This window comes from Caenorhabditis elegans, chromosome II (genome assembly GCF_000002985.6).
Source record: "Caenorhabditis elegans chromosome II".
Classification (NCBI taxonomy): Eukaryota; Metazoa; Nematoda; class Chromadorea; order Rhabditida; family Rhabditidae; genus Caenorhabditis; species Caenorhabditis elegans.
Window position 1 is genome coordinate 8,581,991 of NC_003280.10, and position 25,886 is coordinate 8,607,876.

General features: G+C 36.4%; 10 protein-coding genes and 1 non-coding gene across 14 annotated transcripts; 8 read left to right on the forward strand and 3 right to left on the reverse strand.

Annotated features, from left to right (window-relative positions):
* The first annotated feature begins 9 nt into the window (after positions 1 to 9).
* arl-1 (ADP-ribosylation factor-like protein 1) lies at positions 10 to 1,090 on the forward strand. Its single transcript, NM_063415.7, has 3 exons — positions 10 to 130; positions 177 to 359; positions 419 to 1,090. Exons 1-3 carry the CDS (start codon positions 20 to 22, stop codon positions 665 to 667), a joined length of 543 nt encoding a protein of 180 aa, NP_495816.1. The 5' UTR covers positions 10 to 19; the 3' UTR covers positions 668 to 1,090.
* On the reverse strand, positions 1,044 to 3,096 carry rabi-1 (GDP/GTP exchange factor Sec2 N-terminal domain-containing protein). The gene is made up of 4 exons (NM_063416.5): positions 2,990 to 3,096; positions 2,401 to 2,605; positions 1,562 to 2,221; positions 1,044 to 1,282 (listed from the first exon to the last, which is right to left on the reverse strand). Exons 1-4 carry the CDS (start codon positions 3,058 to 3,060, stop codon positions 1,115 to 1,117), a joined length of 1,104 nt encoding a protein of 367 aa, NP_495817.3. The 5' UTR covers positions 3,061 to 3,096; the 3' UTR covers positions 1,044 to 1,114.
* Positions 3,097 to 8,993: 5,897 nt separating this feature from the next.
* Positions 8,994 to 11,022, forward strand: aptf-4 (Transcription factor aptf-4). The gene is made up of 4 exons (NM_063417.8): positions 8,994 to 9,440; positions 9,496 to 10,064; positions 10,114 to 10,374; positions 10,431 to 11,022. The coding sequence occupies exons 1-4, from the start codon at positions 9,183 to 9,185 to the stop codon at positions 10,801 to 10,803; spliced, it is 1,461 nt and encodes a 486-aa protein (NP_495818.1). The 5' UTR covers positions 8,994 to 9,182; the 3' UTR covers positions 10,804 to 11,022.
* A 1,177-nt stretch (positions 11,023 to 12,199) lies between these two features.
* aptf-3 (Transcription factor AP-2 C-terminal domain-containing protein) lies at positions 12,200 to 14,301 on the forward strand. Its single transcript, NM_063418.3, has 4 exons — positions 12,200 to 12,607; positions 12,653 to 13,236; positions 13,285 to 13,545; positions 13,603 to 14,301. The coding sequence occupies exons 1-4, from the start codon at positions 12,359 to 12,361 to the stop codon at positions 14,114 to 14,116; spliced, it is 1,608 nt and encodes a 535-aa protein (NP_495819.1). The 5' UTR covers positions 12,200 to 12,358; the 3' UTR covers positions 14,117 to 14,301.
* pigg-1 lies at positions 14,285 to 18,275 on the reverse strand. Of its 2 annotated transcripts, NM_001026952.4 has the most exons (11): positions 17,941 to 18,275; positions 17,206 to 17,327; positions 17,040 to 17,154; positions 15,960 to 16,874; positions 15,742 to 15,911; positions 15,502 to 15,690; positions 15,298 to 15,455; positions 15,128 to 15,250; positions 14,722 to 14,944; positions 14,546 to 14,679; positions 14,285 to 14,493 (listed from the first exon to the last, which is right to left on the reverse strand). In NM_001026952.4, the coding sequence occupies exons 2-11, from the start codon at positions 17,230 to 17,232 to the stop codon at positions 14,310 to 14,312; spliced, it is 2,238 nt and encodes a 745-aa protein (NP_001022123.1). In that variant the 5' UTR covers positions 17,233 to 17,327; positions 17,941 to 18,275; the 3' UTR covers positions 14,285 to 14,309. The 2 variants fall into 2 exon arrangements, with proteins under 2 accessions (NP_001022123.1, NP_001367076.1); NM_001381530.2 differs by lacking the exon at positions 17,941 to 18,275 and having other exon boundaries at positions 14,296 to 14,493; positions 14,546 to 14,665.
* On the forward strand, positions 17,524 to 18,540 carry F28C6.5 (Amelotin). Its single transcript, NM_063420.7, has 4 exons — positions 17,524 to 17,712; positions 17,759 to 17,912; positions 17,968 to 18,257; positions 18,305 to 18,540. Exons 1-4 carry the CDS (start codon positions 17,565 to 17,567, stop codon positions 18,448 to 18,450), a joined length of 738 nt encoding a protein of 245 aa, NP_495821.2. The 5' UTR covers positions 17,524 to 17,564; the 3' UTR covers positions 18,451 to 18,540.
* cpf-1 (Cleavage stimulation factor 50 kDa subunit) lies at positions 18,459 to 20,450 on the reverse strand. Its single transcript, NM_063421.7, has 6 exons — positions 20,371 to 20,450; positions 20,141 to 20,306; positions 19,765 to 20,061; positions 19,591 to 19,713; positions 18,934 to 19,390; positions 18,459 to 18,737 (listed from the first exon to the last, which is right to left on the reverse strand). The coding sequence occupies exons 1-6, from the start codon at positions 20,418 to 20,420 to the stop codon at positions 18,538 to 18,540; spliced, it is 1,293 nt and encodes a 430-aa protein (NP_495822.1). The 5' UTR covers positions 20,421 to 20,450; the 3' UTR covers positions 18,459 to 18,537.
* A 346-nt stretch (positions 20,451 to 20,796) lies between these two features.
* Positions 20,797 to 21,591, forward strand: rpl-26 (Large ribosomal subunit protein uL24). Of its 2 annotated transcripts, NM_063422.8 has the most exons (3): positions 20,797 to 20,951; positions 21,125 to 21,281; positions 21,435 to 21,591. In NM_063422.8, the coding sequence occupies exons 1-3, from the start codon at positions 20,803 to 20,805 to the stop codon at positions 21,555 to 21,557; spliced, it is 429 nt and encodes a 142-aa protein (NP_495823.1). In that variant the 5' UTR covers positions 20,797 to 20,802; the 3' UTR covers positions 21,558 to 21,591. The 2 variants fall into 2 exon arrangements, with proteins under 2 accessions (NP_495823.1, NP_001431077.1); NM_001444160.1 differs by having other exon boundaries at positions 21,125 to 21,536.
* Positions 20,981 to 21,113, forward strand: F28C6.11. Its single transcript, NR_003407.1, has one exon. It is a non-coding gene; the product is annotated as a small nucleolar RNA F28C6.11 (small nucleolar RNA).
* A 264-nt stretch (positions 21,592 to 21,855) lies between the features above and the next one.
* suf-1 (Suppressor of forked domain-containing protein) lies at positions 21,856 to 24,754 on the forward strand. Its single transcript, NM_063424.8, has 10 exons — positions 21,856 to 21,963; positions 22,015 to 22,110; positions 22,159 to 22,191; positions 22,238 to 22,437; positions 22,483 to 23,000; positions 23,049 to 23,517; positions 23,568 to 23,778; positions 23,873 to 24,215; positions 24,265 to 24,362; positions 24,409 to 24,754. Exons 1-10 carry the CDS (start codon positions 21,871 to 21,873, stop codon positions 24,553 to 24,555), a joined length of 2,208 nt encoding a protein of 735 aa, NP_495825.1. The 5' UTR covers positions 21,856 to 21,870; the 3' UTR covers positions 24,556 to 24,754.
* A 104-nt stretch (positions 24,755 to 24,858) lies between these two features.
* On the forward strand, positions 24,859 to 25,759 carry F28C6.8 (Phosphatidylglycerophosphatase and protein-tyrosine phosphatase 1; the record flags this gene model as incomplete). 2 transcript variants are annotated; one of them, NM_001267232.2, is made up of 2 exons in its annotated part: positions 24,859 to 25,233; positions 25,459 to 25,759. In NM_001267232.2, the coding sequence occupies 2 exons, from the start codon at positions 24,859 to 24,861 to the stop codon at positions 25,651 to 25,653; spliced, it is 570 nt and encodes a 189-aa protein (NP_001254161.1). In that variant the 3' UTR covers positions 25,654 to 25,759. The 2 variants fall into 2 exon arrangements, with proteins under 2 accessions (NP_001254161.1, NP_001254162.1); NM_001267233.3 differs by having other exon boundaries at positions 24,976 to 25,233; positions 25,459 to 25,744.
* Positions 25,760 to 25,886: the final 127 nt, after the last annotated feature.

Below are 25,886 nucleotides of genomic sequence, written 5' to 3' on the forward strand. Positions count from 1 at the left end.
TGTGTTCAGATCAGAAGCAATGGGAGGAGTAATGTCATATTTTCGTGGCCTCTTTGGCGCCCGCGAAATGCGTATTCTCATCTTGGGACTTGATGGAGCCGGTAAAACGACAATTTTGTATAGGCTGCAGGTTTTTATTTCTGGCTGAAAACAAAACCATATAAGCTAAGTTTCAGGTCGGTGAAGTTGTGACCACGATTCCAACAATTGGTTTTAACGTGGAACAAGTCGAGTACAAAAATTTGAAATTCCAAGTCTGGGATCTTGGAGGACAAACATCGATACGGCCTTATTGGAGATGCTATTATGCGAATACTGATGCAATCATTTATGTTGTGGATTCTGCTGATAGAGATCGAGTAAGTTTGAAATTTTATTTTATTTTTTGTAGTAAGGATTTTAATATCAACTGTTTTAGGTTGGAATCTCTCGTCAAGAACTTGCAACAATGCTACAAGAGGATGAACTTCAAGGAGCTGTTTTAGCAGTTTTAGCCAATAAACAAGATATTGCTGGATGTTTGACTGAAACTGAAGTGTACAAAGCATTGGGATTGGATGCTCTTCGTAATCGTACCATTCAAATTTTCAAGACATCTGCTTCAAAAGGAGAAGGGCTCGACCCAGCGATGGATTGGCTGGCGAATCAATTGCAACAGAAAAAGTGATCAAATTCACGTGAATTCGAAGATTTATCATCCAAAATGAGCCCAGAACAAATTGTCTAAAATCTTAATTTTCTAGAATTGTAGATGATTTCTGGGCACTCGTAATACATTTTAATTCTCCATATTTTGTTTAGCTGCAAACACGAGGTGTGTCTTTCTCTCTATAATTCTGTGATTTTTCTTCCTTTTCTTCTATCCTGTTCTGTTCTTTCTTTCCTTCCTTTTTTGTCTTCAAAAATCTCGTTTTATTTAATTTCTATCCGCTTAATGATTGGTTGTTCTATTGCCTTATCCCAATGTTCTTGAGATGATCCGTTTTATAGTTGTTTTTTTGTAAAATGTAAAAACGAATAATTTATACCACCAAAAAATTTGTAATTGAATTATTTATTTGTATAAAAAGTGTGAAAGACCTGTAGTTTCAAATTATGGTAAAATACTATTAATTCAATGATGGCGTATGTTGGAACGCGGGACAAATCCTAGCCCCAGTTTGGCAAGTGACATGTTTTTCCGCAAGTTTACAACGTGAAAATATGAATCTCGAGGCCCGGGTTTGATCAAACCTTGGGACAAGTATCGGATACACGTGAAGAAGTCACAGACTGCGGCAATCTGTAAATCTTGAGTTAATTGAGAAATCAAGATTACGGTACCAGGTCTCGGCACGACTGAAAGTTTTGAAATTCAGGTTGCGAAAAAAAGTGTGCCTTTAACGAGTAAGGTAGTTTCTATTACGTTTTCTAAGTAAAGGGTTTCGAAAGAAAATAACGAATAGAATGGCAAAACTGTGAGAAGTGAAAACTACCGTACTCTTTAAAGGCGCGCACCTTTTTGGCAGTCTCAATTAAAATTATCAATCGTTCCGAGACCAAGAAAAGTGGAATAACTCACCCTATTCCTGGCAATTAACGAAACATAATGCCATTCTTGTTCCTCATCACCAGTTCTTACTCGATACGGACAAAACCTTGAAGCATTTGTTAATGCACAAATCCTTACAGATGGTTTCAGTTCATTTAATGGTTCAAGTTGAACACGATTCTCTCGAATTGCCTTCATTATTTCTTCTGATAACTCAGAGTTTTCGAATAGCATACATGGTTCAACTTCTTCAACGGTAACTCTATCAATAAATGGATGAGATGTCGTCGGATGTCCAGCTTCTCTCCAAAATTCAAATTCAGAAAAAAGAATTGGATCGATCTCTTCAACTGCATTTGCTTCTTTTTGTTCTCTATCTTCTGATGGTGTTAGTGTATATGTTGATGTAGATGGAAGTGATGAAGCTTTCTTTTTATCTGATACATTTGCAGCGTCTTTTTGTTTTTTTGATGATGAACTTGATCCATTGAATAGTTTTGATAAAGTTGATTTATGTTCTGGAGATGTTGTCTGCTTGAAATGGTTTTGACCCATTCCTGGAGCAGATATCAATTCTTTCAATGCACGTACTTCTGCTTGAAGAACTTCAACTTCAAGTCTTGATTCGGTTAGTAGTTTTTCTGCTTTCTCACGACGAGCTTCTGCTGTGTTTACCATTTTGTACGCCTCCTGTAAACTTGAAGATGTGATGGGAGTTTTGAGACTTTTTCATCGGTTTTCAATATCATTCTTATCTTTTTTACTTGGTCAACTTTCTAAAAATTTAAATTATCTTATGAAATTTTGAAAATCAAAATCGAGAATTTTTATAAGCTAATTTCTCAGGATCGGAGTTGTACTGGTCTTACCTGAAATAATTTTTCAGTAAGTTCTTGAACTTCTGCATCCACTGTCACTTGAATTTGTGTCATCTTTTTATCTTTTTCAGCAAGCGCCGTTCGTGTTGCTCTGAGCTCAGCCTGCATTCTCAAAAGCTCCTCAGCCCTAGGACTCATTAGCTCAGAGTCGGATGATGTCGAGGCAGATGATGATGTTGTGCTTCTGGCGGAGATTCTGAAAATTTAAGTTTGAAAGAGTTACTCGAATAATGTTTAGGGATGACAGCATTGTTGAGTTAGATTTGTATTGTTTTTGTAGGCAATTCAGTTGCCAGAGTCTAGAGATATCAAACATGGGTAAAAGTGAAAATGGTAGTGTTCCACAAAGAAAGGCAAGGCATTAACAATGAAAAGTTCGGCACTTCGTTCCGCAGATTCACGAAAATTACTCTTTAAGGAACCTATGAAACCGGAGAAGAAGAAGCACAGTTACATGTGGACTACTGTGGTCATAAAATACTATATAATGAATTATATTTCATTAAAAGAAATTACATAAAAGTGTATAATAAGAATCATTTACAAATTGTCAGTAAATTAATTAATATAAACATCTTACCTCACATTATCCTGGGGATCGACTGACAAATCGAGATGAATTGGGTTCAGAACAGAAATTGTATCAACCATTTTTGCATAATTTGTATTGCTTTGATAGTTTTAATTCTGAAATTAAAGTAAAGTATTAATGTATGTCAATGATAGAAAAGAGAAGATGTCTGTAGATGAAAAAGAAACGGAGATGTATGTTTTTTTCATTGATAACGTAATACAGATAGATTGAAGACAGGAAGAACGGGTTTTGGTGATGTAACGAAGGGGAATGAAAGTAAAAAAGGGAGGCGGGAAAGACTGGAAGAATAAGGTTCCTTTATAATCCCGAATGGATTATAAAGAAGACAAGATGTTGAGAAGAAGCATTGCGAAATGATTCTGAAATATCAGGGAATTCATGAAAAAAACTGGGAAAAAAGTCAGATGATTCAGAGAAAAAACACGACGAAGATGAGGATTGAACTTTGGGAAAGATAGAAAACAGGAAAAGAGAGAGAGAGAGAGAAGAGATGACACATGTGCTCACAGACAAAGATTCTTCTATGACCAGAGAGTAACAACAATAACACATAAACACAGAGATTGATTGGAGAGAAATTTTGAAGGGCAATTGAAGTTGCAAGATGTTCCTCAGAGCTTTAAAACGAATGGGGCATCGGATCATAATAATTTGATAATTTTAGATCTCGGCTAGAGACTCGAGCAGAATAATTTCATGCTATTCATTATTTGTTTTCGGAACCTTCATTTCTAAAACAGCTACAGTAAAGCTTATTCTAGTTAGGTATGTAACAAAAACATCTAGAGCATATCACATTTTGCAAGATGAATAAAAACCTGCAGCCTATACAAAATTGTCGTTTTATCGGCTCCGTTTTGAAAGCTCATGACATTGGTTTTTTGCTAGCAATCTGAACTCCATTTTAATTGACACCTGGATGCTTAACTTTTATATAGTAACCTTGAGAACCGTCAAAAAGTGGCGATTATTCAGTTTTCTGGAAGTCGAGGACAAAACCATAAACGATGATTTCCAATTTTCCAAAATCGAAAAACTAGATATAGAACATCAGTAAGCAATACACTGCCCTAAAAGTTCCAAGTTATCTCGATTAGAAAACATGAAAAGTGAACAAAAGGCTTGTCCTTCTACGCTTTTTTTACATGAAAAAAGTGCAAAACGTCCTTGGTTTTTCATCAAAAGGTTAGTTATACGACCACTAATTTCAAATAACCCTGTCCCAAAGAAGGAATGGAAAAAAAAGAAAAAGAAGTAAAATGAAGAGAAGAAAAAAGTTAGCTATTCATGAAGAAGCAGTTAGCGAATAGGAAAGAAAGGAGCCACCACACGGAAAAAAGAAGAAATTGAAATTTCGTGAGAAAAGTGTAATCAAAGAAGTAGAAGAAGTAGAAGAAGTTAGAAAAAAAACGAAACAAAAATAGAAGACTACAAATTTTTTGGAAAAAAAAACAAAAGAAGAATCGAAGTCACCTCGTAAAAAAATGTAGATCTCGTAAGAGCTGTCCGAAAGTACCACAAGATAATACTCCGAAGCTGAAAAAATGGTTACAGACAACGTTTTAAAATGTTTGACATTGTAGATATGTGAAAAGTACAAAATTGGCTTCAGTATAGACTTTTTGTTGACTTTGTGGAGCCAATGGAGCACGGGTTACATCGAATCATACTTGTCCAATCAAAAATTGGAACCTATTCCCATCAACTTTTCTTCCAAAAAGGAGACGAGTACAGCAAAACAGAACAACACGCAGTGTTTATTTTGCGGTTTCGGTTTTCTTCCATTTCTCCGTCTAGATCTCTCAACACTATGTGTGTCTGTATTGTATTGGTAGGTATTGCAAAGAGGAATCCGATCAAAAGGGAACGGCGGCCAGATTTTACGGGCAAAAAAGGTACTCAAAAGGGCTTATACAGTCACTCTTTAGAAAAAATAAATGGCGTCAGATATGGAATGTGGATAGTGTTGAAGTTAGAGCCATGTATCTAAATGAGAAACTAATCGAAGGTTTTCTACAAGGGAAAAAGTATAATTAAGAGTTAGAGAAGTTTTTCAAGAACAAGTTTCAACATTTCACACAGCGTTGGTTTTCGTACCAAAAGCTGACATGGTTAGTGATTTTCTGCGTTTTTTATGGTTTTGTACAACCTAAAACCGTCTTAAAGCTTAACACATGTTCTGTCGTATGCAAAGAATGGTGAATGAAAATAAATCGAAGAACATGTTTTAGGATGTGGTTGGGTTAGCAATAAGGTCATTCGAATTTACCGAAACTTGTGAATATACTTAACAAGGATCTTCGTTTTGACAGTACTATTTAGAAGTTTATAAACTTAATGTTTTTAAAACTTGATTTTAAAGAAAACTTTGAATAATTTTACAAAAAAGTAACCTATGCAACAGTAGAAAATATCCCAACAACATATAAAATTAGCCAAAATCAATCGAGATTTCTGTTTCTTTTGGTTCAATTAACTTTCCACAGCCTCACCACACTAAATTCAAATAATTAGTTAATTTATAGAATCAGGAAACTACCGAAAATGGCCTATATCAATCAAGAAAGAAACTAAAAAATGATTCAGTCCTCTCGGGCCTTCAAAATATTAGAACTTTATTTGGTTTCAAACTGCACAACACAGTGATCATTTTTTTAACATTCAGCCAGTAAGCTTAAGTCATTTTCTGGGAGAATTGTGCATTTTTCAACTATAACAAACTCAGTTGAAATGTTACAAGGGACTTTTGGATTTCAAGTGATGATATAATTTTGAAATACCAAGCAAACAGAAGCTTCGAGAGAAAATTAGGTAAATCGAATTCAGAAACAGATTCAATTGGTGGAATAGAAAACAGAAAGAAGAAGAAGAAAAAGGGAATTCGAAACGAAAAGTTTGCTTCAGAAACGGAGGAAGGAAACGACAGAAGAAGGGACGACAATCGCGTGTGTTTTGCCTAAAATGGGACGAGCAGGACCACAAGGAGAATGAAGCTTTGAAGCACTGTCTGCGTCTCCAATTTCCATAAACTGTCTCAATATTTCAAGAGAACAGATGGGTGTCGCGAAGAATCTAAACAATCGAGAATAGTTGAAGAAAATGAAAAGAAAAGGAAGGATGAAACATCATCATAAAGATGTGCGGAGATTATCTGAAATGCATTGGGATGGGGTGGGAAGAAATAAGAGAAAAAGAAGGAGATAAAGGTTCAGAAAGTCAGACAATTCACTTATTCTCATGGGATCCATTAGAAGAAGTGTGGGTGAAAAAAGAAATTGAGAACATTTGTTGGAAATCTGAGTGTGCATCTTGACTACTACTGCTCTAACGATTAGAGTTTTCTAAGATTATTATGGTGCTTGCCAAGTTTTGTATTTTCTATGCACCATAAAACATAGGCATTTTCTTCAATTTTACAGATCCCATGATCATGGCAATAATCTTTTTATAGATAAAATTGAGCCAATCATTGTTCCATTTCTTTCAACTACTAAGAGCCAATCTTCAAAGGGTGGGAAGACAGAAAATGTGTCTGTTAGGAGAGAAGCAAAAAATAAATAAATCGTACATGAGAGTGAGTCATGTGTCTCCATTTGTTGTCATTTGAAAGGAGCCATGAGAGAGAATTTAGATTGAATTACCATCTGTTACCATCATTTCCTGACACTCCTATGTCACGGATGCAAATGAAGCTGAACAATTCGGAGATTCGCAAAGTACTACATTTTGCAATTATTTGGATTACATCTTTGTGTATTCGGTAATTTATATTATGAAAGCTAGTCTGAATGTTTAGGTAGGAATTAGGCACCGAATGCCCTGAATTAAGAAAAAAGTTACTGAGGAAATCTGTGAAAATCACTTAAGAGCCTGCCAAAATGTCAAAAATCTGGGGTATTCAAGGACGCCTGCCTAAAACGCTGCCTTCCTATCATTGATGCCCCTGGTGGCTCCCGATCTAGACTGGAAGATCCCGAACATCATAAATCATGCGCAATATTTGCGTTTAGAAAATTGAAATTACCATCAAAAACTGAATGTATTTTAAAAACCAGACTTCCTAAACTTGAAAAACTAAAATTACTACATTGTGAAAAGTTTTCAAATCAAGTGAGAGCAGTTACTGAACCACCATGAACCCTAAAACATGGGAACATGACGAACTGAAAACCTTTTTCCGAGCAACCTTTAAAATTCCCAAGAGACAAAAAAGTGAAAGCTGGTCGCTGACTGGAGCGGTGGAAACAATTTTACGAGGAGTCGGATATAAAATATTCACGAGTTCCATACCTAACTCTACTTTTTTCTGGAAAACTTGTTCCGTAAATCAATGGGAAGTGTGTCGTCATCAGGATAAAAGCACTAATGAGAAGAAGAGTGTGAGTGAAAATGATGGGAAAAATAATGAAGAAGTGAAGAGGGACCATGAGAAAATGAAAGAAGAGGAGAAAATTGAATTAGCTCTTCGTGTCTCGGAATATTTAAGTATTGAGTGTCTGAAGGACGGACTCTGGCAGTAGAATTCAATTATTTCATCGAAGTTGAAGTGCTTTGTGGTAAATTGCAGATGCTCAAATTGTTGCTCCTAGATATCAAACATATTGTTTCATATTTTCATTCATTTTGTTTTAAATTGGATCCAGCAATATGAAACCAATTGGTATTGAGAAGTAAAAAGAAGCAAAAACAAACGAAATTTTATCATTCTAGTCTACCGATATAATACTAACTGCAGAATAATAGGCAAAGTAGAACATACAGAAAGAACACCTCTGCATTCTTTCAAATGATAAGACGTCCTTGCCGCCTTGCAATCTTTGTTTGCACTGTTCGACGTTCTGCTCCGAGATAGTCTTTTGACACCTTACTGGCTTTCTGTCAAAGATCAACGTTTTAGTTATCGGAAATGACTAGATTCTAATTGATTAACTATCAGGTTGGTGACCGGAAAATGTCAGTTGAAATTGTGTTCGGGAACTTTAATTTTCTAGACAATCAGCAAGTGAGATGTAGACAAATGTAACTTTTTAATATTATAAGTTGTGAGAGAAACTAGAGAAATCCAACTCCTTTCGAATTTTGGTATGCCAACAGAAGTTACTACTGACTAGAAGTTGGTTGTAATGTGATAGCTCCATAGTTGAATCCTGGCCCCTCTTCGGAGTGGCGACAAAAATAGCATATTAAAATTTTCAAATGCCCTTTACAGAAACTGGCAACAAGGTCTTTAATTAGATCTCAGCTTTACAAAAAAGTAATTTTCAAACCAAATGACTATTCGGAAACTAACAAGTTTGAAATAATTGTGTTTCAATTCACGAAACATTATTTTTCTGAATTCAAATTTTCTTATAAAACTCTTCTATCGTTTTGTTCTGTAGTTCAATCCTTTGTTCTTTTACCGACTGTATACTACACTTGTATATGTTATTTTTAGGTTTTCCAGACCCACAACATATACACAGTTGACGACTCTGGCGATCCCACCAATGAGCGATCTTTACAATTTGGTGGTAACCATAAAAACAATACCAATTCCTGTTGCAAAATAACACCTGTAAAGGTAAAAGTGGTGATGATCAGAAGATCTTTGTGGTCACCAATTACGAGTAGTCCACAGAAAATCTTGAATATTCGTTTGGCGGTTTTTAAAATAACGTGAATATTGCTTAGCGGATGAAAAAGTTATCTTTTATTATAATATTTGACAGAAACTGGTTGGATATTCTCTGATGATAAATGATGATACTCGATATCCATACCAATATTAGGATTTTGGTATTCAAGTTCGATAGTTCTTGACCAAGAAAAGAAGATTAAACAAAACGGCTTGCACCGGTTTAGTTCTCAGACACACAAACTTTCGTTTCTTCGAAAAAAGTTTTGGCAGCAGAACTTGGTGCTTAAGTTTTCATGGATTTTATAAGATACATTTCCCTTATTCAACTTATATTGTTCATATATTTTTTATGTTCATTGCCACATCCCATCGATATAATGTTTTTCTTTTTAGAATATCCATTATCAGACCTCGCAAAAAGTCGATTAATGGGAGGAGCCTAAAACGTTCCTCCCTCTTTTCAGGACTCCGAAAACGCCCACCTGCTGGAATACAAAGATATCCAACCAAATCATCATTCTTATTCTTGACTACGCCTTTCACATAACATCTTCAATAATGTCGTACTACCCGTATTACCAGACGGAAAATTCTGATTATTCATCTTTTAATAGCCTGATGGCTGATATTTGTGAACCATCCCCATCTTCCTCGTCCAGCAGAAAACGTCCAGCAGACTCAGAAAATGGAAACTCTGCTAAAATGCCAGTTGTGATTCCAATGCAACCAGTTCAGAACTTCACCATGCAATATCCCATTGATAATGGATGGCAAAATTTCAATATGATACATCAAGTGTACAATAATAATAATATGGTTAGTTTTTAATGCATTCTCAGTTAACTTTTAATTTAATAAAAACTAATTTCAGAATCAACCCGGATACGGATGGGTCGGGCAGCCTCCACCGATGCCACAAGACTTCTACAAAGCACGACCGGGACAGACAGTTACGCCGCCAATGAATGAGTTCCACAATGCTCATGGAACCCAACAGACTCCAAATGACAATTCCGGAAATTTGCCTATCAGTTCCGTTATGTATACTCCTGAATCAGATCTTTCTACAACATCTGCAAACTTCACTCCAGACTGGAATACAACTACAAACGGACCGTGTAACCAGGAGAAGCGGAACAAGGAAAATCTCTTTCCAAATGATGATACATCTTCTGGAAAGCTTTTTGATTACTTCTTGACAAACACTGAGCGAGAAAACGAATCAGAAAATAATATTCCTCATCCATACAACAAAGCTGTTTTTCCAACATTTGGTGTTCCTGTGTCATCAGATGGAAATGTCGTTGCTGAAGTTGTAGATGGAAGGCTTCCAGCTGTTGGAACTCGTTCGAAGTATGATCTCACTGTTGATGAGCTCAGAAGACGCTGTGGAGCTCCAGAGCATATGAATCAATCCGCCTTATACTGCTTTTTCAGAAAGTGAGTAGTCAGTCATTGAAAATATTTATAGTAAAAATAAAAATGACAGATCGAAAAAGAAGGAAGCCATAAATCGAGTGAAGAAGGTGCTCACCGACTACAATATTACTGTGAGAACAATGCAGAGGCAACGAAAAGTGACATGTTTCTCTCCTTTCTTGGAAGAAGAAGCAACTGCATTGGCACGTGATCTTGACTCAATTACCGAAGAGTTCCTTCCAATCGACGCCATTGCTCTGGAAATGCTTGAAAAGCTAATCTTCAACAACAAAAATTTGGATATTTGTTTAAGAATTTTGAAGAATACGAAGTAAGTTTTAAAATACAATACTCTAAGAAATGAGAGTAATTTATACATTTTTTCAGTAAAACAATAACTCGAGTCATCAAAACTCTTGAAGTTCGTCAACCAAAGATAACTGGACAAAAGGAAAAGCTCAAAGGAAATTCCCTCGATTTGTCCTACCACAATTTTTCACTCACCACGCACGGATTCGGCCATCCAAATTCTTTATCCCACTACAGAAGCTATCAGAAGATTGTTGAACAAGCTGCTCTTTACTGTGAAAAAATGCAGAAAGGGGCATCCTTGCCATCAAAAGAGTATCTGATACCTGGACAGAAGCCGTTTGAAAATATGTCAAACGAGTTTTTTGTGGAATGGCGGATGAGATCTTACCACAAGAAAGCCCGAAAAGAAATGCTCGACTTCAATCAAGCTTACAGTAGAAGCTCGTAATTTCAGGATTTTGTTTGTTTTATTTTTACGATTTTGAATCAGTGTAGTTTTGTAGCACCCAATCAAAATTTCAAAGAAAAAACTGACTGTAGTCAGTTTTTTTGAGTGTGCTGACTCTTTATAATAATAATATGGTTCCAGTGAAGTGTGTACCTTTTTTATCAATAAATAATCTCTTACAAATTCTAGTTGTAATCAACGACTTTCAGAATTTGTTTTTTTTTCAATTGAAATTGATTTTGAATATATAATTATAATAACACAGTGACGTGCGGATTATTTTGAAATTCCCGATAACTTTCTGAGTTTTCTGGTTATATGCCATGACGGCAATGTTCAATAACTTTCGAAAACTTTTGACAATTCTCGATGAGTTGGACTGTGACGTCCCAAAGTGCCATGAATACACGTTACAAGCGATTTATTAATAATAAATACTGAAACCATAAAATCCACTTTCCAGTAAGAGTCCTCCGTTCTTTTTCCGACTTTCCTTTACACTCGCATACGTCAGTAAATCGATGAAAACAACATGTACACATATGAAGACTCTGGCGATACCATTATTGAGTGCACCTTTGCAATTTAGTGGTAACCATAAAACAATACTATTCAAAAACAATTGATGTCACCTGTACATGCAAAGGAGGAGATGAACAGACAATCTCTCTAGTCGACAATTGGATGAAGTCAGTTCAAAAAAGTAGTCACAAACTTACAAGATGTTAGAGGTTGTTACAGAACATACATCCCATAATTCTAGTATGTGAAAAAATTCACACCAATCAATTATCTTTCATTATTAGTACAATCAGATTTCGATATCGTAATTTTGCAACTTTCGAAAAGGCGTATGTATTATTACGACGAGGACTTGAGTTTATGGTAGCGCTCTTTAATTTTGCTGTGCTTTTCCTTTTTTTTCTTTTTTCGAAATAAATCAAAAACTGTTCATTTTGTGTTTGCTTTTTCTATAATTTAAACACTTCAGTGCTGGAAGTCGTTAAGAAATCACTGAAGGTACACCACACTGTGCGAGTACGGTAGATGAAACTAGGCCTGATTTTCATATCACATTTTGCTTTCTTTTAAGATTCAGCTGGAACGTTGTGTTCAAAAATTGAAAGAAAAATTTATTTAATTTTTTTAAACATATTTTAGACAAACTTTATAATGTTTTCACGACAATAGACCACGAAACAAGATTATTTGGGTCCCGCCACGAGAGTTTAAATTTATTTCATTCCGACATGCGCCTTTCGTATTACTGTAGCTTTACTTGTCACACTTTCAGATTTTTTAAACGATTTTTATCGTTTTTTCTCAAACTCACTATTCCATTTGCTTTGTTTTTTCACATCGTTACATTCAATCAATTAAATTGTCTTAATTCCAGCAGTCATAAGCAGGACCGACTAAAACCGATAATCGGGAGTGACCTGTGACGCTCCACCAACTTTCGATAACTTTAAAAACGGTCACCTGCTGGAATACGAGAATTCTCAAGACAAATTATTGTGAATCTTAACTACCTCTTCTACACAACGTCTTCAGAATGTCGTACTCCGATTATCCGTCAGACATCGCCGATTATTCGTCTTTTGACAACATGATGGCTGATATTTGCAATCCTTCTTCGTCCTCATCGTCCAACAGAAAGCGCCAAGCAGATCCTGCACCTGACAACTTTGCAAAAATCCCTGCTGGAATGGCAACTCAGCCTTTGTATTTTCCGATTCATTATCCTGTTAACAGTGGATGGCAATCCTTCGATGTTAATCAAGTGTACAATAATCATAATATGGTTAGTTTCCAATATGATATTTGTAACAAAAAATGACATTTTTAGAATCAACCCGGTTTCGGATGGGTCGCGCTGCCACCGCCGATGCCACATAACCTACAGATTCCTGATCAGAACTCGTATAAGCCCCGCTCTGGACTGCCAGTTCCACCACCTATGGCAGAATTCCAAGATGTTAATGGCATCCAACAAAATCCAAATGAAATTTTCAAAAATGCGCCAATCACTTCTGCTATGTGTACTCCAGAGTCGGATATATCAACTTCTACAAATCTCACTCCGGACCAGGATTCCGCACAGCTTCCGCTGACGGAACAAGAATTAAACGAGGAAAAGAACTTCGTAGTGAATATTGAATCTCCTGGAAAACTAGCTCATTATTTCTTGCCAAATGTTGAATCAGAACAGGAACCAAATGAGCATATTCCTTATCCGTACGCTAAATCATTATTTCCAACATTCGGTGTTCCTGTGTCATCAGATGGAAATGTCGTTGCTGAAGTTGTAGATGGAAGGCTTCCAGCTGTTGGAACTCGTTCGAAGTATGATATTACTGTTGATGAGATCAGAAGACGTTGTGGAGCACCAGAGCATATGAATCAAAGCGCTTTGTACTGCTTTTTTAGAAAGTGAATTGACAGTTATTTGAAAAATTCAATTAAAAACAAAAATTACAGATCGAAAAAGAGGGAGGCTATAAATCGGGTGAAACAAGTGCTCACCGTTCACAATATTCCTATGAGAACAATGCAGAGGCAACGAAAAGTGACATGTTTCTCCCCTTTTCTGGAAGAAGAAGCTACTGCATTGGCACGTGATCTTGACTCAATTAGTGAAGAGTTCCTTCCAATTAATATAATCGCCCAGGAGATGCTTGAAAAACTAATGTCGAGTGGCAATAATCTGGATGTTTGCCACAGAATGTTAAAAAATACAACGTAAGTTTTAAATTTTATTCTTTTGATAGAAATCGAGTATTTTTGTTCATTTTTCAGGGCAACCATAACTCGAGTTATAAAAACTCTTGAAGTTCGTCAACCAAAGATAACTGGACAAGAAGAAAAGCTAAAAGGAAATAATCTCGATCTCTCTTATCACAATTTCTCATTGATAACTCACGGATTTGGTCATCCAAATTCCTTATCCCACTACCGAAGTTATCTTTCAATCGTTGAGCGAGCAGTTCTTTTATGTGAAAAAATACAAAATGGTCAATCGTTGTTGTCGAATGAAGATGTGATTCCTGGTCAAAAACCGTTCGAAAGAATGTCAAATGAATACTTTGTCGAATGGCAAATGAATTTATATAAGAAGAAATTGGCCAAACAAATGGAAGAAGTAGAAGAAAATAAGAGCCAACGGGGGGAGCATCAACAGATTCATCAACATCAGCTATATCAGCAACATCATACGAATACACATCCGCCAATGCCATTAATGCCTCCTTCCCAAATGAATTTGTGTCCTCCAATCACGCCTATTCCTCCTCAAAATGTATATTATTATTAAACCAATTTTTTAAATATTTATTTAACGTCCATTTTCCATATTGCTGAATAGCTGTGACATTTTAAGTAAACTTCATTGCGTCCCATAGCTGGTGTCTAAATTTTCGGATTTTTTCCTGTGAATGATGTTTTATTTTATAATTTCTTTTGTAATTTGTCCCGAGCGAAATAAATGGCTTATCAAATTTATTTTATTAGAGTAATCCAATCAAACCAAAAAATATGACATGAGCCATGTCGTACACAACTTTTGGCGAATATACAGACCAGATGAAAAGATGATTTTGAAATATGTAAAGGCAAATAAGTGATGTGCACATGGATGAGATTCGATAGGAGAAGAGATGATTAAGCAATGATGTGCATGATGAAGCATTGCTAAAAATAAATCATGTTTCTGTGTTTTCCTAAGAGAAAGTTATCTGTTTACCATCCACAAAGGAACAAAATGGGACCCGAGAATGTATATAGCATGAGCTGAAGTCCAACAAGGATCGGCTGATAACTCGAAAGTCCAACGTAAGCTGATGTTAAAGATAATGTTGATAAACTGTTCGAGTTTCCCTGAAAAATATATCAATTTCAAAAAAGCATACAGGATCTTACCGTATAGAAGAAAGATGACATGCACAGTGTGACAAATTCTACACTTCCAAGATTCAGCTTTGAGAACAGTTTTCCCATATTGTATATGACTAGGAGCAGTAAAATTTGAGATACTGGTACAATTGCGAGGAGCAATGGAAGACATCCAGCGAGCACTGATCCGGTTGAATATGAGATAGGGAGAATTGATAACCGAATGAAATGCATTAAAACTTCGTTGAATCTGAAAATAAAAGGAATTTGTTTTAGTAACTACAGTACTCCCTCCAATAGCCTTACACCTACATTTGGCAACTTGTATCACTATTACTTATTATTTTTCAAAAAAGTCTAACGTAAAGACTAAGATAAGAGCTGGCAAATTAAGGTTATCAAAAACGTCAAGACAAGTTAAGGAAAAACTCACTGTGTTAATTCGAAAAGACGGAGAAAATGTGAGACCATTGGCAGAATGATATGAAATTTCGATTGTTTGTAGCCATACATCCAGAATAATGAGCAAGTAAGGATTACGATTATTGGGTATTCACTGAAACTTTGCATTATCGAAGGTTATTAAGAATTATCAAAATTTACTTTAAAATTGTATTTAAGTTGTTTGGCTGGAAGTCAAGTGTGTCAGAAAATATAGAAGGTGGCAGCAAGCTGGAATCCATGATCCATCTTCTTCGTGTACTTTGGGTATAGCTACATGCAATTCGATGAAGGAAGGCGAGAAAGAAAATTGACTTGACCTGAAAATTTTTTTTCTGGTTTTCTAAATTTTTTAGTGAAATCCACCTCGGTTTTATTCCAAATTTTGAAATTTCGTAGAGCTCGAATTGCGACTACCGTACTCCCCAAGTAATACCAAATTTCGTGTTCTTCTTCAATTAAGCTGCTCGCGAAGTATGTTATGTTTATGAGAAAAATAAAAAAGTCAGATTTGGATAAATGTAGATTCCAGAGACCCATTGACAAAGTTAATGCCTGAAAATAACAATAAAATAATTCAGAAGTTATGAATTGAGAAGAACTCACTACTAATAATAGAAAAACACAAACGCCAAGTGATTTGTTAGGAACTTCTGATGCAGATCCAATCAATTCAGATTGAACTGTGAGAAACCACTTTTTCAGAGCACTTTTTATGAATTTATCCGAATAATCACAGTTTTCATCACAGATATCCGAGATTGCAAGATGCTTAGCTGGAAAATATTTGTTTAAAAACATTATCCAATATTTTTCTCTTTTACCTTGTACGATTCGACGAAACTGGTTATGTTGCTTTTCAAAATATTCTTCTTCGTCATCACTAAAATAGTTGATCAATGAGATTCCGTACGATTCTATGGGAATCGGCATATTGAATACATCAAATATTGTAGAAGAAACGTCAATTTGTTCAATTCGTGGAGGCTGTTTCAGAGAATCGTCTTGATTCCCATAGTTTTTATTGCCTTCTTCCCTTCCAAATTTCCAAATAACCACGGGAACTCTAGTTTCATCTGGACTTGCTCCACCGTGTGATCCAGCTGCAGTCATTCCATGATCTCCACACACAATCAGATAACTTTCCTGATCAACAGATGTAGAACTTTTCAAATATTTATGTATTCGTCCTATAACATCATCCATTTCTTTCAGCTTTTCTGGTATTTTAGACGAGCTTCCACCCAGTGAATGACCAATATGATCTAATCCTAAATAATGAAGAATAAGAGCATCCCAAGAATGATTTGTATTTGAAAGTTCTGTATCTAGATGCCGGGTAACATTATTATCGACATCTGTGTAGTCTGACACAAAAAACGATGTTACTCCTTCGAACTTTTCAAAACTTCTAGGCAACAGTCGAATCCAAGTGTCATCGCCAAAAAAATGAACCTTCTTGCCAATTTTTTGAATTCTTGAAATCCAATTAGCTGTCTTCATTTCAGCAGTTGCCAGATTTGTGAGAACTGTTCCGAATGATGGAAGTGTTCCAGTTAAATATGCAGTTATTCTTGGCAGGGTTACTGTAGGCATCCTCGCGTACGCGTCAAATAACTTGGCAGATTTCTTAGTGATTTCTGATTTCGTGAAGCTCATCGGTGACTTGGAAGATGTTAAAAATGACAGACGGAAGGCGTCGATAACCATGAAAACAAGACGAGGTGACGATGATGATTCTGAACTTTAGTAAACATCAGTTGAATACAACTCATAAACTAGTATTTTTAATTCCAGAAAATATAGAACTACACATCTTCCTTATTTCCAAACAATCATTATTTTTAATGCACATGTGTTTTATGATGTGCCTACGCATGCCTATAAAATAAGAAAATGCAAACCTTGATTGCCATCCTTGAATCCAAATTCTTCTGTAGGCGGTGTTGGTGTGATGTCTAGTGCAACAAAGCTATAAACGAGAAGAGCACATGCACAAACAACCAGCACTCTCGATATCTGGAAATTTCCCTTTTTTCTCAGCATAATAAATTCTTTCTCTTTCCTTACCCAAAATTTCCCTTTTTTTGAGATCATCAATTCCTGAAGCTCTTTGTTTTCAGATTGATGGTGGTTGTGGGTCCGTAGAAACTTGATACTTTTCCTCTTTGTATCTTCTTCTTCTGCTTCTTCTAGAAAAAAGGTTTATTTTGTGTTTTCTTTCTCAAGTGTCTATGTTCTTATTCTCCATTTCATTTCGTTTTTCACATTTAGCTGCATCTCATGTCTCTCACGTCATTATCTACTGTACGCCCAAGCTGCCCAAGCTGGTTTATCTCTTCCGAACATTAACCACAATCAAGCCACTTTCTCTCGCTTGTTCTACGAGAAAATTCGATAATTTTCATTGTTTTTTCCAGATTTTTCCGATGATTTTTCTATTGTTTTTGTTGATTGTGACATCGGAACAGGCGCCAGCTCTTCCGTCTCTTGGACTGCTCAGTGGATCTGATGGGGTACTCGTAAAAGAGTACATTAATGCTATTACAGCATATGGTCCAGGATTGGGAGTTTATTGTTAGTTTTTTAAAAATTAATTGGATATTAATGAACCATGTTACAGCTCCATATAGTTATGTGGATGTTTCCTATGACAACATTCCATTCGTGGGAAAAATTCCTATTATTGGAAAAGACGGAACATCCTCAAGACTAGGTGTGTCTCCATTCTATCCTGCAGATGGAAACCCATCAAATCCGTTCCCACCTATATATAAGTAAGCTAGTATATCTATTTTCCTTTACCTCAAAATCCTATTCGTGAAATTTCAGAGCTCGTCCTCTACCTCTTCATGTCCCAGAGCCACAAGACGTCGTAGCCGTTCCATTAGATGAAGAAGCTCTTCACGGAGAACCACTATTCCCGCCAGAGCTCATTCTTCCGAGTGAACTGGCTGCAGAAGAAGCGGCAAAGAAAAAGGCTTTGGAGACAAAGAAACCTGAGAATCCATTTGCTGACGTTGTTGAAACCAATGAGCAGTTGGATACTGTACATTGGCCAACGGCAGTGAGTACATCAGAGATAGAAGGAGAGGACTCACAGGGAAAGAATATGGTTCAAGGTTTTCAATTTTATTTTTCTAAATACTTAAAGTTGAATAATTTTCAGAAGATGAACCACAACGCTCAGTAATAATCGATGAAGCGAGAGAGAAACCCATGCAGCCATTTGAAGCAGCCAAGATATCAATTGGTGCGAACGACCGGCCGAAGAACCCATTCCGGTCCCGACGAATTCTCATGGAGAGGTTCTAAATACTTTTATTTAAATAATTTATTTCCAATAATATTAACAAAAATGTAAATAAACGAATTTTCAATAAACCAGAGATTATTTGGAGATCAATGTTCATTTGTTGCCGGTTTTCTATACCAGAATCGAGCACGATGATCGTCACTTCCTGTCATGAATGCTGGCATGGATGGGGAATGAACGAAAGTTCGGCACGCTGATGTGTGTCCTAGAGCAAGAAGTCGCTTTCTGTCGGAATTGCGAGCATCCCACGAGCACATGCTTCCACTCTTCTCGTCTGGGAATAACACTGAAATTTTTATTAAACAGTTTTTATTACATTATGATATTCTTACTTCGCTCTCGAAAAGCAAAAAAAAATCTCCAGAATTTGCAATTTGTTCCAATAATATTTTTTGAAAGCCAGAGAAAAATATAATCGATTCTCGAGATTTTTTTAGAAACACTCTTCGACGCGTTATTAACGAAAACAGTTAAGAACTAACCGTAATCTTCATTGTGGTTAAATGAAGCGTTTGTGGCAAAATCCTGTGCTCCAGTAGCTCCTGCTCCCGTATAGACAATCAAACACCGATTAGTACTCAGTTCCCATAGTTTCACAATACTATCCATTCCACTTGTTAATATGTATTTTCCATTCTTTGTAAATTTGGCTGAGCAGATTGATGAACCATCGTGAGCTCTTTTGAATGTCTCTACACATCTGTTTGACACACCATCCCATATCTTTACGTGCCCATCCTTTGAAGCCGTTACATAGAGCCGTGCATTTTCAGAATAATGAACATCTGTTACAGATTCAGTATGTTGATCATCTGGATTCGCTGAAGCATATGCCTGAGCTGTTTCAATGTTGTAGAGACGAACAGTAGGATGATCCGTTGCAACAAGAAGAAATTCACCACCTGGGTGACACGAGAGTGCACGCACTGGGTATACTTCCTGTAATTTATTTTTAATATTTATGCTTCAGTTATTTATATTGTTATGATATCAATAATTTTTAGGAATTTCTCGAAATTCGTATATTCTTTTAAATAATTTCCAAATAAACTTTATCTTTTACTTTGTATGTACTTATTCTCAACATTGTGGCTTTATAAACTTCTAAGAAATGTTTTCTTCCAAATCAGAGAACTTACCGACAACGTTTTCATCGCCTTTTTAACAGCAGTTTTTGAGAAATCAAATAACTTCACAGTCTTATCATTCGATCCGGAGATAAGAATTGAGTCTCTTGGATGGAAGATCACAGTATTAACGTCCTAAAAATGCAACTTAGATATTATGAACGTTTTTTTTTTCGAAAAACTAACATCAACATGATCATACAGAGTTCTTATCACCGGATGGTGCGCATCTGGACCATTTTCGTTCATTTCTCTGTGCTCTTTCTCGCGGGCAAGAATTCTCTCAACATCCATAATTTTGATCGAGCAATCTGCTGAACCTGTTGCCACTAAGGAACCATCCGAATTGAACGCTGCTGCTCTACAAGGAGCTTTGTGAACCGTCAAGTAGATGGTCTCATACTCCGATGGCTCGGAAGAAACTGGCTGCACATCAGCGTCGTATTCGAGATCCAAGCCCGAAGAGACGGGTTCGAATTGCATCTTTAAAATACAAAATTATTAGATAGTTTCAGGCATTTTGTGACGTTTTTGTGACCAAATCGTAAAAAATGAAACTTACCGGCGAGGATTTTTCTTCGGCTTTGTAATCTGGATCCTCTACAAATTGCTTTGCAATTGTGACCAGTCTGAACAATTTATCTGAAGGCGGCGGAGCTGGAGCAGAACATCCCAAAGTATTTGCGAGGTTGACGGCAATTTGTTGATGACCATCGTAGAAAAGCTGCCTGAAATAAGTTTTTGAAAGTATGAACTTTTTTAGTTTTGCTTGTTTAGCGCGAGATAACTTACCCAATAATCAGCCGATACATGTATTCACGATCTTTGATATCTGGCTTCATTATTAAAGTATGTTTCCTTGAATAAATATTCGAAAATCCTCAAAGCGCAATAAATTCCTTGCAAAATTTAAACTTATATTAAAGGCGCATGCCGTTTCCCCTGCGGTGGGTCTCGCAGCGATCTCCCCTCAAATCGTAGTCGGCTGCCTCAAACTAAATTTTCCTCGACGTTTTTCTCACTGGCCTAAATTTTTTTAGGAATTTTGTCGGTATTTTTTATTTTCAAGCATGTAATTGTCTCTAACATTAATGAGTTTTCAACCTGCATGTGTGCTCTCCTTGTAATTCGAGAATATTTTTTATTCTCGAATTTGAATTATACTTTCTACCACCGTAATTTTATTATTGTTACATAATATAATATTTATTTTTTCAGGTAATAATGAAGGTCAATCCGTTCGTCTCCAGCGATTCCGGAAAGAGCCGCAAGGCCCACTTCAACGCTCCATCCCACGAGCGCAGACGCATCATGTCTGCCCCACTCACCAAGGAGCTCCGCACCAAGCACGGAATCCGTGCTATTCCAATCAGGTTGGTTTTTTTAAATAGAAAAACTTTACTGTTTCCATTAAGTAGTCCCGTACGTTGAAATTTTCACGTACGGTTTGGACAATATGGAGAAATGAATGTTACTCTTTTTGCAATGACGCTGAAACATATTTTCGCTTTGTTAGCCATAAGTTTAAAACAATTTTTGATTTCAGAACCGATGATGAGGTCGTCGTTATGCGCGGACGCCATAAGGGAAACACTGGACGTGTCCTCAGATGCTACCGTAAGAAGTTCGTTATCCACATCGACAAGATCACCCGCGAGAAGGCTAACGGATCCACTGTGCACATCGGAATCCACCCTTCGAAGGTGAGGTTTGTATAAACTAGTTCCGGTGCACATCGACTCATCACAACTGTCAGGTTTGTGAGTTCCATGATTCTTAATGTTGCATTCGGACTAGGAAAAGTTTATTATATTTTGAAGTGACCGAGTTCGTTCTTTAACCCAAATTATGTTCAGGTCGCTATCACCAAGCTGAAGCTCGATAAGGATCGTCGTGCCCTCGTTGAGCGCAAGGCTGCCGGACGTTCCCGCGTCACTGGAATCCTCAAGGGAAAGCACACTGACGAGACCGTCAACTAAATTGTTATTAATTACAAATAAATTGTTGATTCTTTTCCATTTGTTTTGGCTTCGATTCATTTTCAAAGAAAATATTTTAATGCTATCTGGAAATTCCAGTAATAAGTAAACAAGAGTAATAGTACAGAAAAAGCTATTTAAAGGGTCTTCTATCCATTTGAGAAAATGTATCTGATGTTTTGGCGAGTTTCCTCATTTTCCACTTTCGGTCTGCATTGCGCGTCAAATTTGATGCACTGTGTTTGCACAATTTCACATTCTATGAAATTATCCTTGATTTGAACAAGATAGTATTGCTATTTATTTTCAGAAGATGTCTGGGTTGAGCATGCGTAACCCAGAGCGTCGGATTGAAACAAATCCATTCGACGTAGACGCGTGGAATTTACTGCTCCGAGAACATCAGGTAGACATTTGACAACAAATTGAATCGACGTCTATTCCGTTCATTTTTCAGTCACGACCGATTGACCAAGAACGAGATTTTTACGAAAGTCTTGTAAAACAATTTCCTAACTCCGGACGGTACTGGAAAGCTTACATCGAGCACGAGGTATTACAAAATAGAAATTAGAAAAATAAAAATGATTAAAGTTTTCAGCTTCGTTCCAAAAATTTCGAAAATGTGGAGAAGGTAATTTATCCCGGTATTTGATAAATTTAATAGTTTTCTTTTTCAGTTATTCAGTAGATGTCTTGTGTCTGTTCTCAACATAGATCTGTGGAAATGCTATATTCATTACGTATTCGAAACGAAAGGACAGAGGGATCAATATCGTGAAGAAATGGCTAAAGCTTACGATTTCGCACTAGAAAAAGTTGGAATGGATGTCCAGGCTTACTCAATCTTCACAGAATACATAGCATTTTTGAAGAAAGTGTAAGTTTTATACAAACGTTATTTGATTATTTTATTAACTTGCAGGCCGGCAGTTGGACAGTATGCAGAAAATCAGCGAATCACAGCAGTTCGAAAAATTTATCAGAAAGCCTTGGCAACTCCCATGCACAATCTAGAATTGATTTGGAATGACTATTGCACTTACGAGAAGGCGATCAATATTACATTAGCAGAAAAACTGATCGCTGAACGAGGAAAAGAATATCAGAATGCTCGAAGAGTTGAAAAAGATTTACAACAAATGACACGAGGATTGAATCGGCAAGCGGTTTCAGTGCCACCTAAAGGAACCGCCACAGAATTCAAACAAGTTGAGTTATGGAAAAATTTGATTGCATGGGAGAAAACGAATCCTTTACAAACCGAAGAATACGGGCAACATGCGAGGAGAGTTGTGTATACTTACGAACAATCACTTCTCTGCTTGGGTTACTACCCAGATATTTGGTATGAGGCAGCAATGTTCTTACAAGAAGCTAGTCATACATTGGATGAGAAGGGAGATGTTAAGATGGCACAAGTGTTGAAATTGGAAACAATTAGTGAGTTGCCTAAAACATATTTATTACTTAATCTTGAAGTTTATTCAGGTCTCTATGAGCGAGCAATTACTGGATTGATGAAAGAATCGAAGCTTCTATATTTTGCATACGCCGATTTCCAAGAAGAGCACAAACAATTTGAAGCAGTCAAGAACATTTATGATAGATTGTTAGGAATTGAACATATCAATCCAACATTAACTTATGTGCAATTAATGAGATTTATCAGAAGGTCTGAGGGACCTAATAACGCTCGACTGGTTTTCAAAAGGGCACGAGAGGATAAACGAACAGGATATCAAGTATTTGTAGCTGCTGCATTGTTGGAATACAATTGTATGAAGGATAAAGAAGTTGCCATCCGAGTATTCAAATTAGGATTGAAGAAATATGAAAATGAGCCAGAATTCGGTCTGGCCTACGCCGATTTTTTGTCTAATCTGAATGAAGATAACAACACGAGAGTAGTTTTCGAAAGGATTTTGACATCGTCAAAGCTCCCCGCCGACAAGTCCATGTGAGTTTTTTCATCGAATTAATTGATAATTTAATAGTAATATTTTCCAGCCGGATTTGGGATCGATTTTTGGACTTTGAAAGCTGTGTTGGTGATCTTGCTTCTATTCTCAAGGTTGAAAAGAGGCGAAAAACGGCATACGAGGAAGCTCAAAAAGATCAGACAATGAACCATTCTATGCTTGTGATTGATAGATATAAGTTTATGGATCTAATGCCGTGCAGTGGAGAGCAACTGAAACTTATTGGATATAATGCACTGGTAAGTGAAATTTTACAATTATATATAGCTTTTTATTGATTATTCAAAGTATTACTAACTGAAAGTTTTCAAAAAGAAACAAATTCATTTTCAGAAGGGTACGGAAAGCATCGCCGGACCATCATTCGTTGGTTCAAAGAATGTTCCAACTCATGGACCACAAGCAGCCAGTGCAATTATGGGTGGAGCTGGTGGACACGCAGACGTGGCACGATACGGTTTCCCAAGACCCGACATATCACAAATGATTCCATTCAAACCACGAGTCAATTGTACGGCATCGTTTCATCCGGTACCTGGAGGCGTATTTCCACCACCACAATCAGTTGCACATCTCATGTCTCTTCTTCCTCCTCCAACTTGTTTTATTGGACCATTTATCAATGTGGAATTGTTGTGCAATATGATCAATAATATGCAGCTTCCAAACGTTTCATGTAATTTTTTTTTTAAGTTAGTTACTTGTATTAATTTTTAATATTTCAGATCCAAAGTCAGAGGACAATATGCTTGGCCCAATGTTGGAACAAGACGTCAAAAAAGATATGTATCAATTGTTAGCAACAACGTCAGATCCATCAGCAGTTAGTTTTCAAAAAAAAAAGCTAATTCCTCAAATATAATTTTCAGGTCGTTCGTTCATCAGCTCTGTCCGATTTGAAACGAAAGCGCGGAGATTCAGATGATGAGGAAGATTATAGTCATTTGGGAGCTGTAATAGGATCTCTTGGCAGCAGGGATGCCTACAAACGACGGATGAATAAGAAAAATGAGTAGATTGATAGTAGAAAATGCATCTCTGTCGATGAACTGTTATTATTTATTTATTCTTGTTGTTTTATCTTCTTTTTCCTCATTTGACCTTTTTCCTCAATTTCCGATCTTTTCCCAATTTTCTTTCCATTTCTATTTATTTTTAACAATTTAATTCGTTTGATTTTCTTTTTTTACACTGAATAAATCTAATCTGGTTCTCGATGGGAAGTAAGATTTTAAAAATGTTGGTAATTAAACCATTTAATCTTTCGGAACTTTCAGAAATATAATAAAACAACTCTAGAAAATTTAAAAATTTTCCAGATGCTTACAAGTTTGATCTTCTATCCATCATTGGGATATAACTTATTCAGAAATTATGTTCAACCGAATCGATGGGCCTGGTATAATCGTGTTGATGAGACTCTTATTCTTGGAGCAATGCCATTCCGATCAATGAAGGATGAGCTCATTCAGAAGGAAAATGTTGGTGGAGTCGTATGTTGTACTGAAGAATTCGAGTTAAAAGCTGCGATGAATGCAATGAGAGAAGTTGATTGGAAGAATGAAGGTGTCGAGTTTTTTGCTGTGCCGATGAAAGATTTTACGGGAACTGCGCCAAGAGCAGAGATCAACGAAGCGGTGGAATTTATTGAGAGTGTCGCCTCGAAAGGAAAAACTGTTTATGTGCACTGCAAAGTAAATTTCTGAAAATTTGTCATTAAAAGAAATTGAAGAACGATAAAAATAATTTAGTTGTAAAATTATTCAGTTTATGATGTCATGGTTGTAAATTGAATAAGGAGAAATTTTAATAGATCTTTTAAGATTTATAAAACCCTGTTCAATGGTTTTGAAATATTTTAATATGATGAATTCGTTAAATGGCTGAAATCAAGTTCAATGTTAATAAAAAGTTTTCAGGCTGGAAGAACTCGAAGTGCCACAGTAGCAACTTGCTATTTGATGAAATCTCGAAATTGGATGTCCAACGTTGCATGGGAATTTCTGAAGGACAAACGACACCAAGTACTTCTTCGAAATGCTCACTGGAGAACTGTCAACGAGTATCGACGATTTTTAGATTCAAACTCTTCATCTACCGGATCATCTAATTAGGAATCTGTAATAGCTTTGTATAACTTCATATCATTTCATAACTGAATGTTATTTTATTTATATGGCACTGGCGTCTGTTACAGTAAGAATAAAATCATGCAAAAACAATCACACATCTAATATCTTGATTTCTGCACACATTTCATGTTCACAATATTTTACGACAGAACGCGTTGGCGGTATGCCTCCACCTCGAATGCGGGAATCTCAGAACCTCGAGATGTCTCTTCAAC

What these genes read in the sequence shown, in the direction of transcription:
- arl-1 (NM_063415.7), top strand. Translation starts at nt 20, where the DNA reads ATGGGAGGAGTAATGTCATATTTTCGTGGCCTCTTTGGCGCCCGCGAA. An exon ending in CAATTTTGTATAGGCTGCAG is followed by an intron (nt 131 to 176) that starts GTTTTTATTTCT and finishes GCTAAGTTTCAG; the next exon opens with GTCGGTGAAGTTGTGACCAC. An exon ending in ATTCTGCTGATAGAGATCGA is followed by an intron (nt 360 to 418) that starts GTAAGTTTGAAA and finishes CAACTGTTTTAG; the next exon opens with GTTGGAATCTCTCGTCAAGA.
- rabi-1 (NM_063416.5), bottom strand. Translation starts at nt 3,060, where the DNA reads ATGGTTGATACAATTTCTGTTCTGAACCCAATTCATCTCGATTTGTCA. An exon ending in TTACTGAAAAATTATTTCAG is followed by an intron (nt 2,222 to 2,400) that starts GTAAGACCAGTA and finishes TCAAGTTTACAG; the next exon opens with GAGGCGTACAAAATGGTAAA. An exon ending in CGTTAATTGCCAGGAATAGG is followed by an intron (nt 1,283 to 1,561) that starts GTGAGTTATTCC and finishes CAAGATTTACAG; the next exon opens with ATTGCCGCAGTCTGTGACTT.
- aptf-4 (NM_063417.8), top strand. Translation starts at nt 9,183, where the DNA reads ATGTCGTACTACCCGTATTACCAGACGGAAAATTCTGATTATTCATCT. An exon ending in TTATACTGCTTTTTCAGAAA is followed by an intron (nt 10,065 to 10,113) that starts GTGAGTAGTCAG and finishes TAAAAATGACAG; the next exon opens with ATCGAAAAAGAAGGAAGCCA. An exon ending in AGAATTTTGAAGAATACGAA is followed by an intron (nt 10,375 to 10,430) that starts GTAAGTTTTAAA and finishes ACATTTTTTCAG; the next exon opens with TAAAACAATAACTCGAGTCA.
- aptf-3 (NM_063418.3), top strand. Translation starts at nt 12,359, where the DNA reads ATGTCGTACTCCGATTATCCGTCAGACATCGCCGATTATTCGTCTTTT. An exon ending in TGTACAATAATCATAATATG is followed by an intron (nt 12,608 to 12,652) that starts GTTAGTTTCCAA and finishes TGACATTTTTAG; the next exon opens with AATCAACCCGGTTTCGGATG. An exon ending in TTGTACTGCTTTTTTAGAAA is followed by an intron (nt 13,237 to 13,284) that starts GTGAATTGACAG and finishes CAAAAATTACAG; the next exon opens with ATCGAAAAAGAGGGAGGCTA.
- pigg-1 (NM_001026952.4), bottom strand. Translation starts at nt 17,232, where the DNA reads ATGATCTCAAAAAAAGGGAAATTTTGG. An exon ending in GTGTTTTTCTATTATTAGTA is followed by an intron (nt 15,691 to 15,741) that starts GTGAGTTCTTCT and finishes TGTTATTTTCAG; the next exon opens with GCATTAACTTTGTCAATGGG. An exon ending in CGTCTTTTCGAATTAACACA is followed by an intron (nt 14,945 to 15,127) that starts GTGAGTTTTTCC and finishes TTTTATTTTCAG; the next exon opens with ATTCAACGAAGTTTTAATGC.
- F28C6.5 (NM_063420.7), top strand. Translation starts at nt 17,565, where the DNA reads ATGATTTTTCTATTGTTTTTGTTGATTGTGACATCGGAACAGGCGCCA. An exon ending in TCCAGGATTGGGAGTTTATT is followed by an intron (nt 17,713 to 17,758) that starts GTTAGTTTTTTA and finishes ACCATGTTACAG; the next exon opens with CTCCATATAGTTATGTGGAT. An exon ending in CCGTTCCCACCTATATATAA is followed by an intron (nt 17,913 to 17,967) that starts GTAAGCTAGTAT and finishes GTGAAATTTCAG; the next exon opens with AGCTCGTCCTCTACCTCTTC.
- cpf-1 (NM_063421.7), bottom strand. Translation starts at nt 20,420, where the DNA reads ATGAAGCCAGATATCAAAGATCGTGAATACATGTATCGGCTGATTATT. An exon ending in AGGCGATGAAAACGTTGTCG is followed by an intron (nt 19,391 to 19,590) that starts GTAAGTTCTCTG and finishes AATAAATTACAG; the next exon opens with GAAGTATACCCAGTGCGTGC. An exon ending in TAACCACAATGAAGATTACG is followed by an intron (nt 18,738 to 18,933) that starts GTTAGTTCTTAA and finishes TAAAAATTTCAG; the next exon opens with TGTTATTCCCAGACGAGAAG.
- rpl-26 (NM_063422.8), top strand. Translation starts at nt 20,803, where the DNA reads ATGAAGGTCAATCCGTTCGTCTCCAGCGATTCCGGAAAGAGCCGCAAG. An exon ending in ATCCGTGCTATTCCAATCAG is followed by an intron (nt 20,952 to 21,124) that starts GTTGGTTTTTTT and finishes TTTTGATTTCAG; the next exon opens with AACCGATGATGAGGTCGTCG. An exon ending in TCGGAATCCACCCTTCGAAG is followed by an intron (nt 21,282 to 21,434) that starts GTGAGGTTTGTA and finishes AATTATGTTCAG; the next exon opens with GTCGCTATCACCAAGCTGAA.
- suf-1 (NM_063424.8), top strand. Translation starts at nt 21,871, where the DNA reads ATGTCTGGGTTGAGCATGCGTAACCCAGAGCGTCGGATTGAAACAAAT. An exon ending in GTTGAAATTGGAAACAATTA is followed by an intron (nt 23,001 to 23,048) that starts GTGAGTTGCCTA and finishes AAGTTTATTCAG; the next exon opens with GTCTCTATGAGCGAGCAATT. An exon ending in CTCCCCGCCGACAAGTCCAT is followed by an intron (nt 23,518 to 23,567) that starts GTGAGTTTTTTC and finishes AATATTTTCCAG; the next exon opens with CCGGATTTGGGATCGATTTT.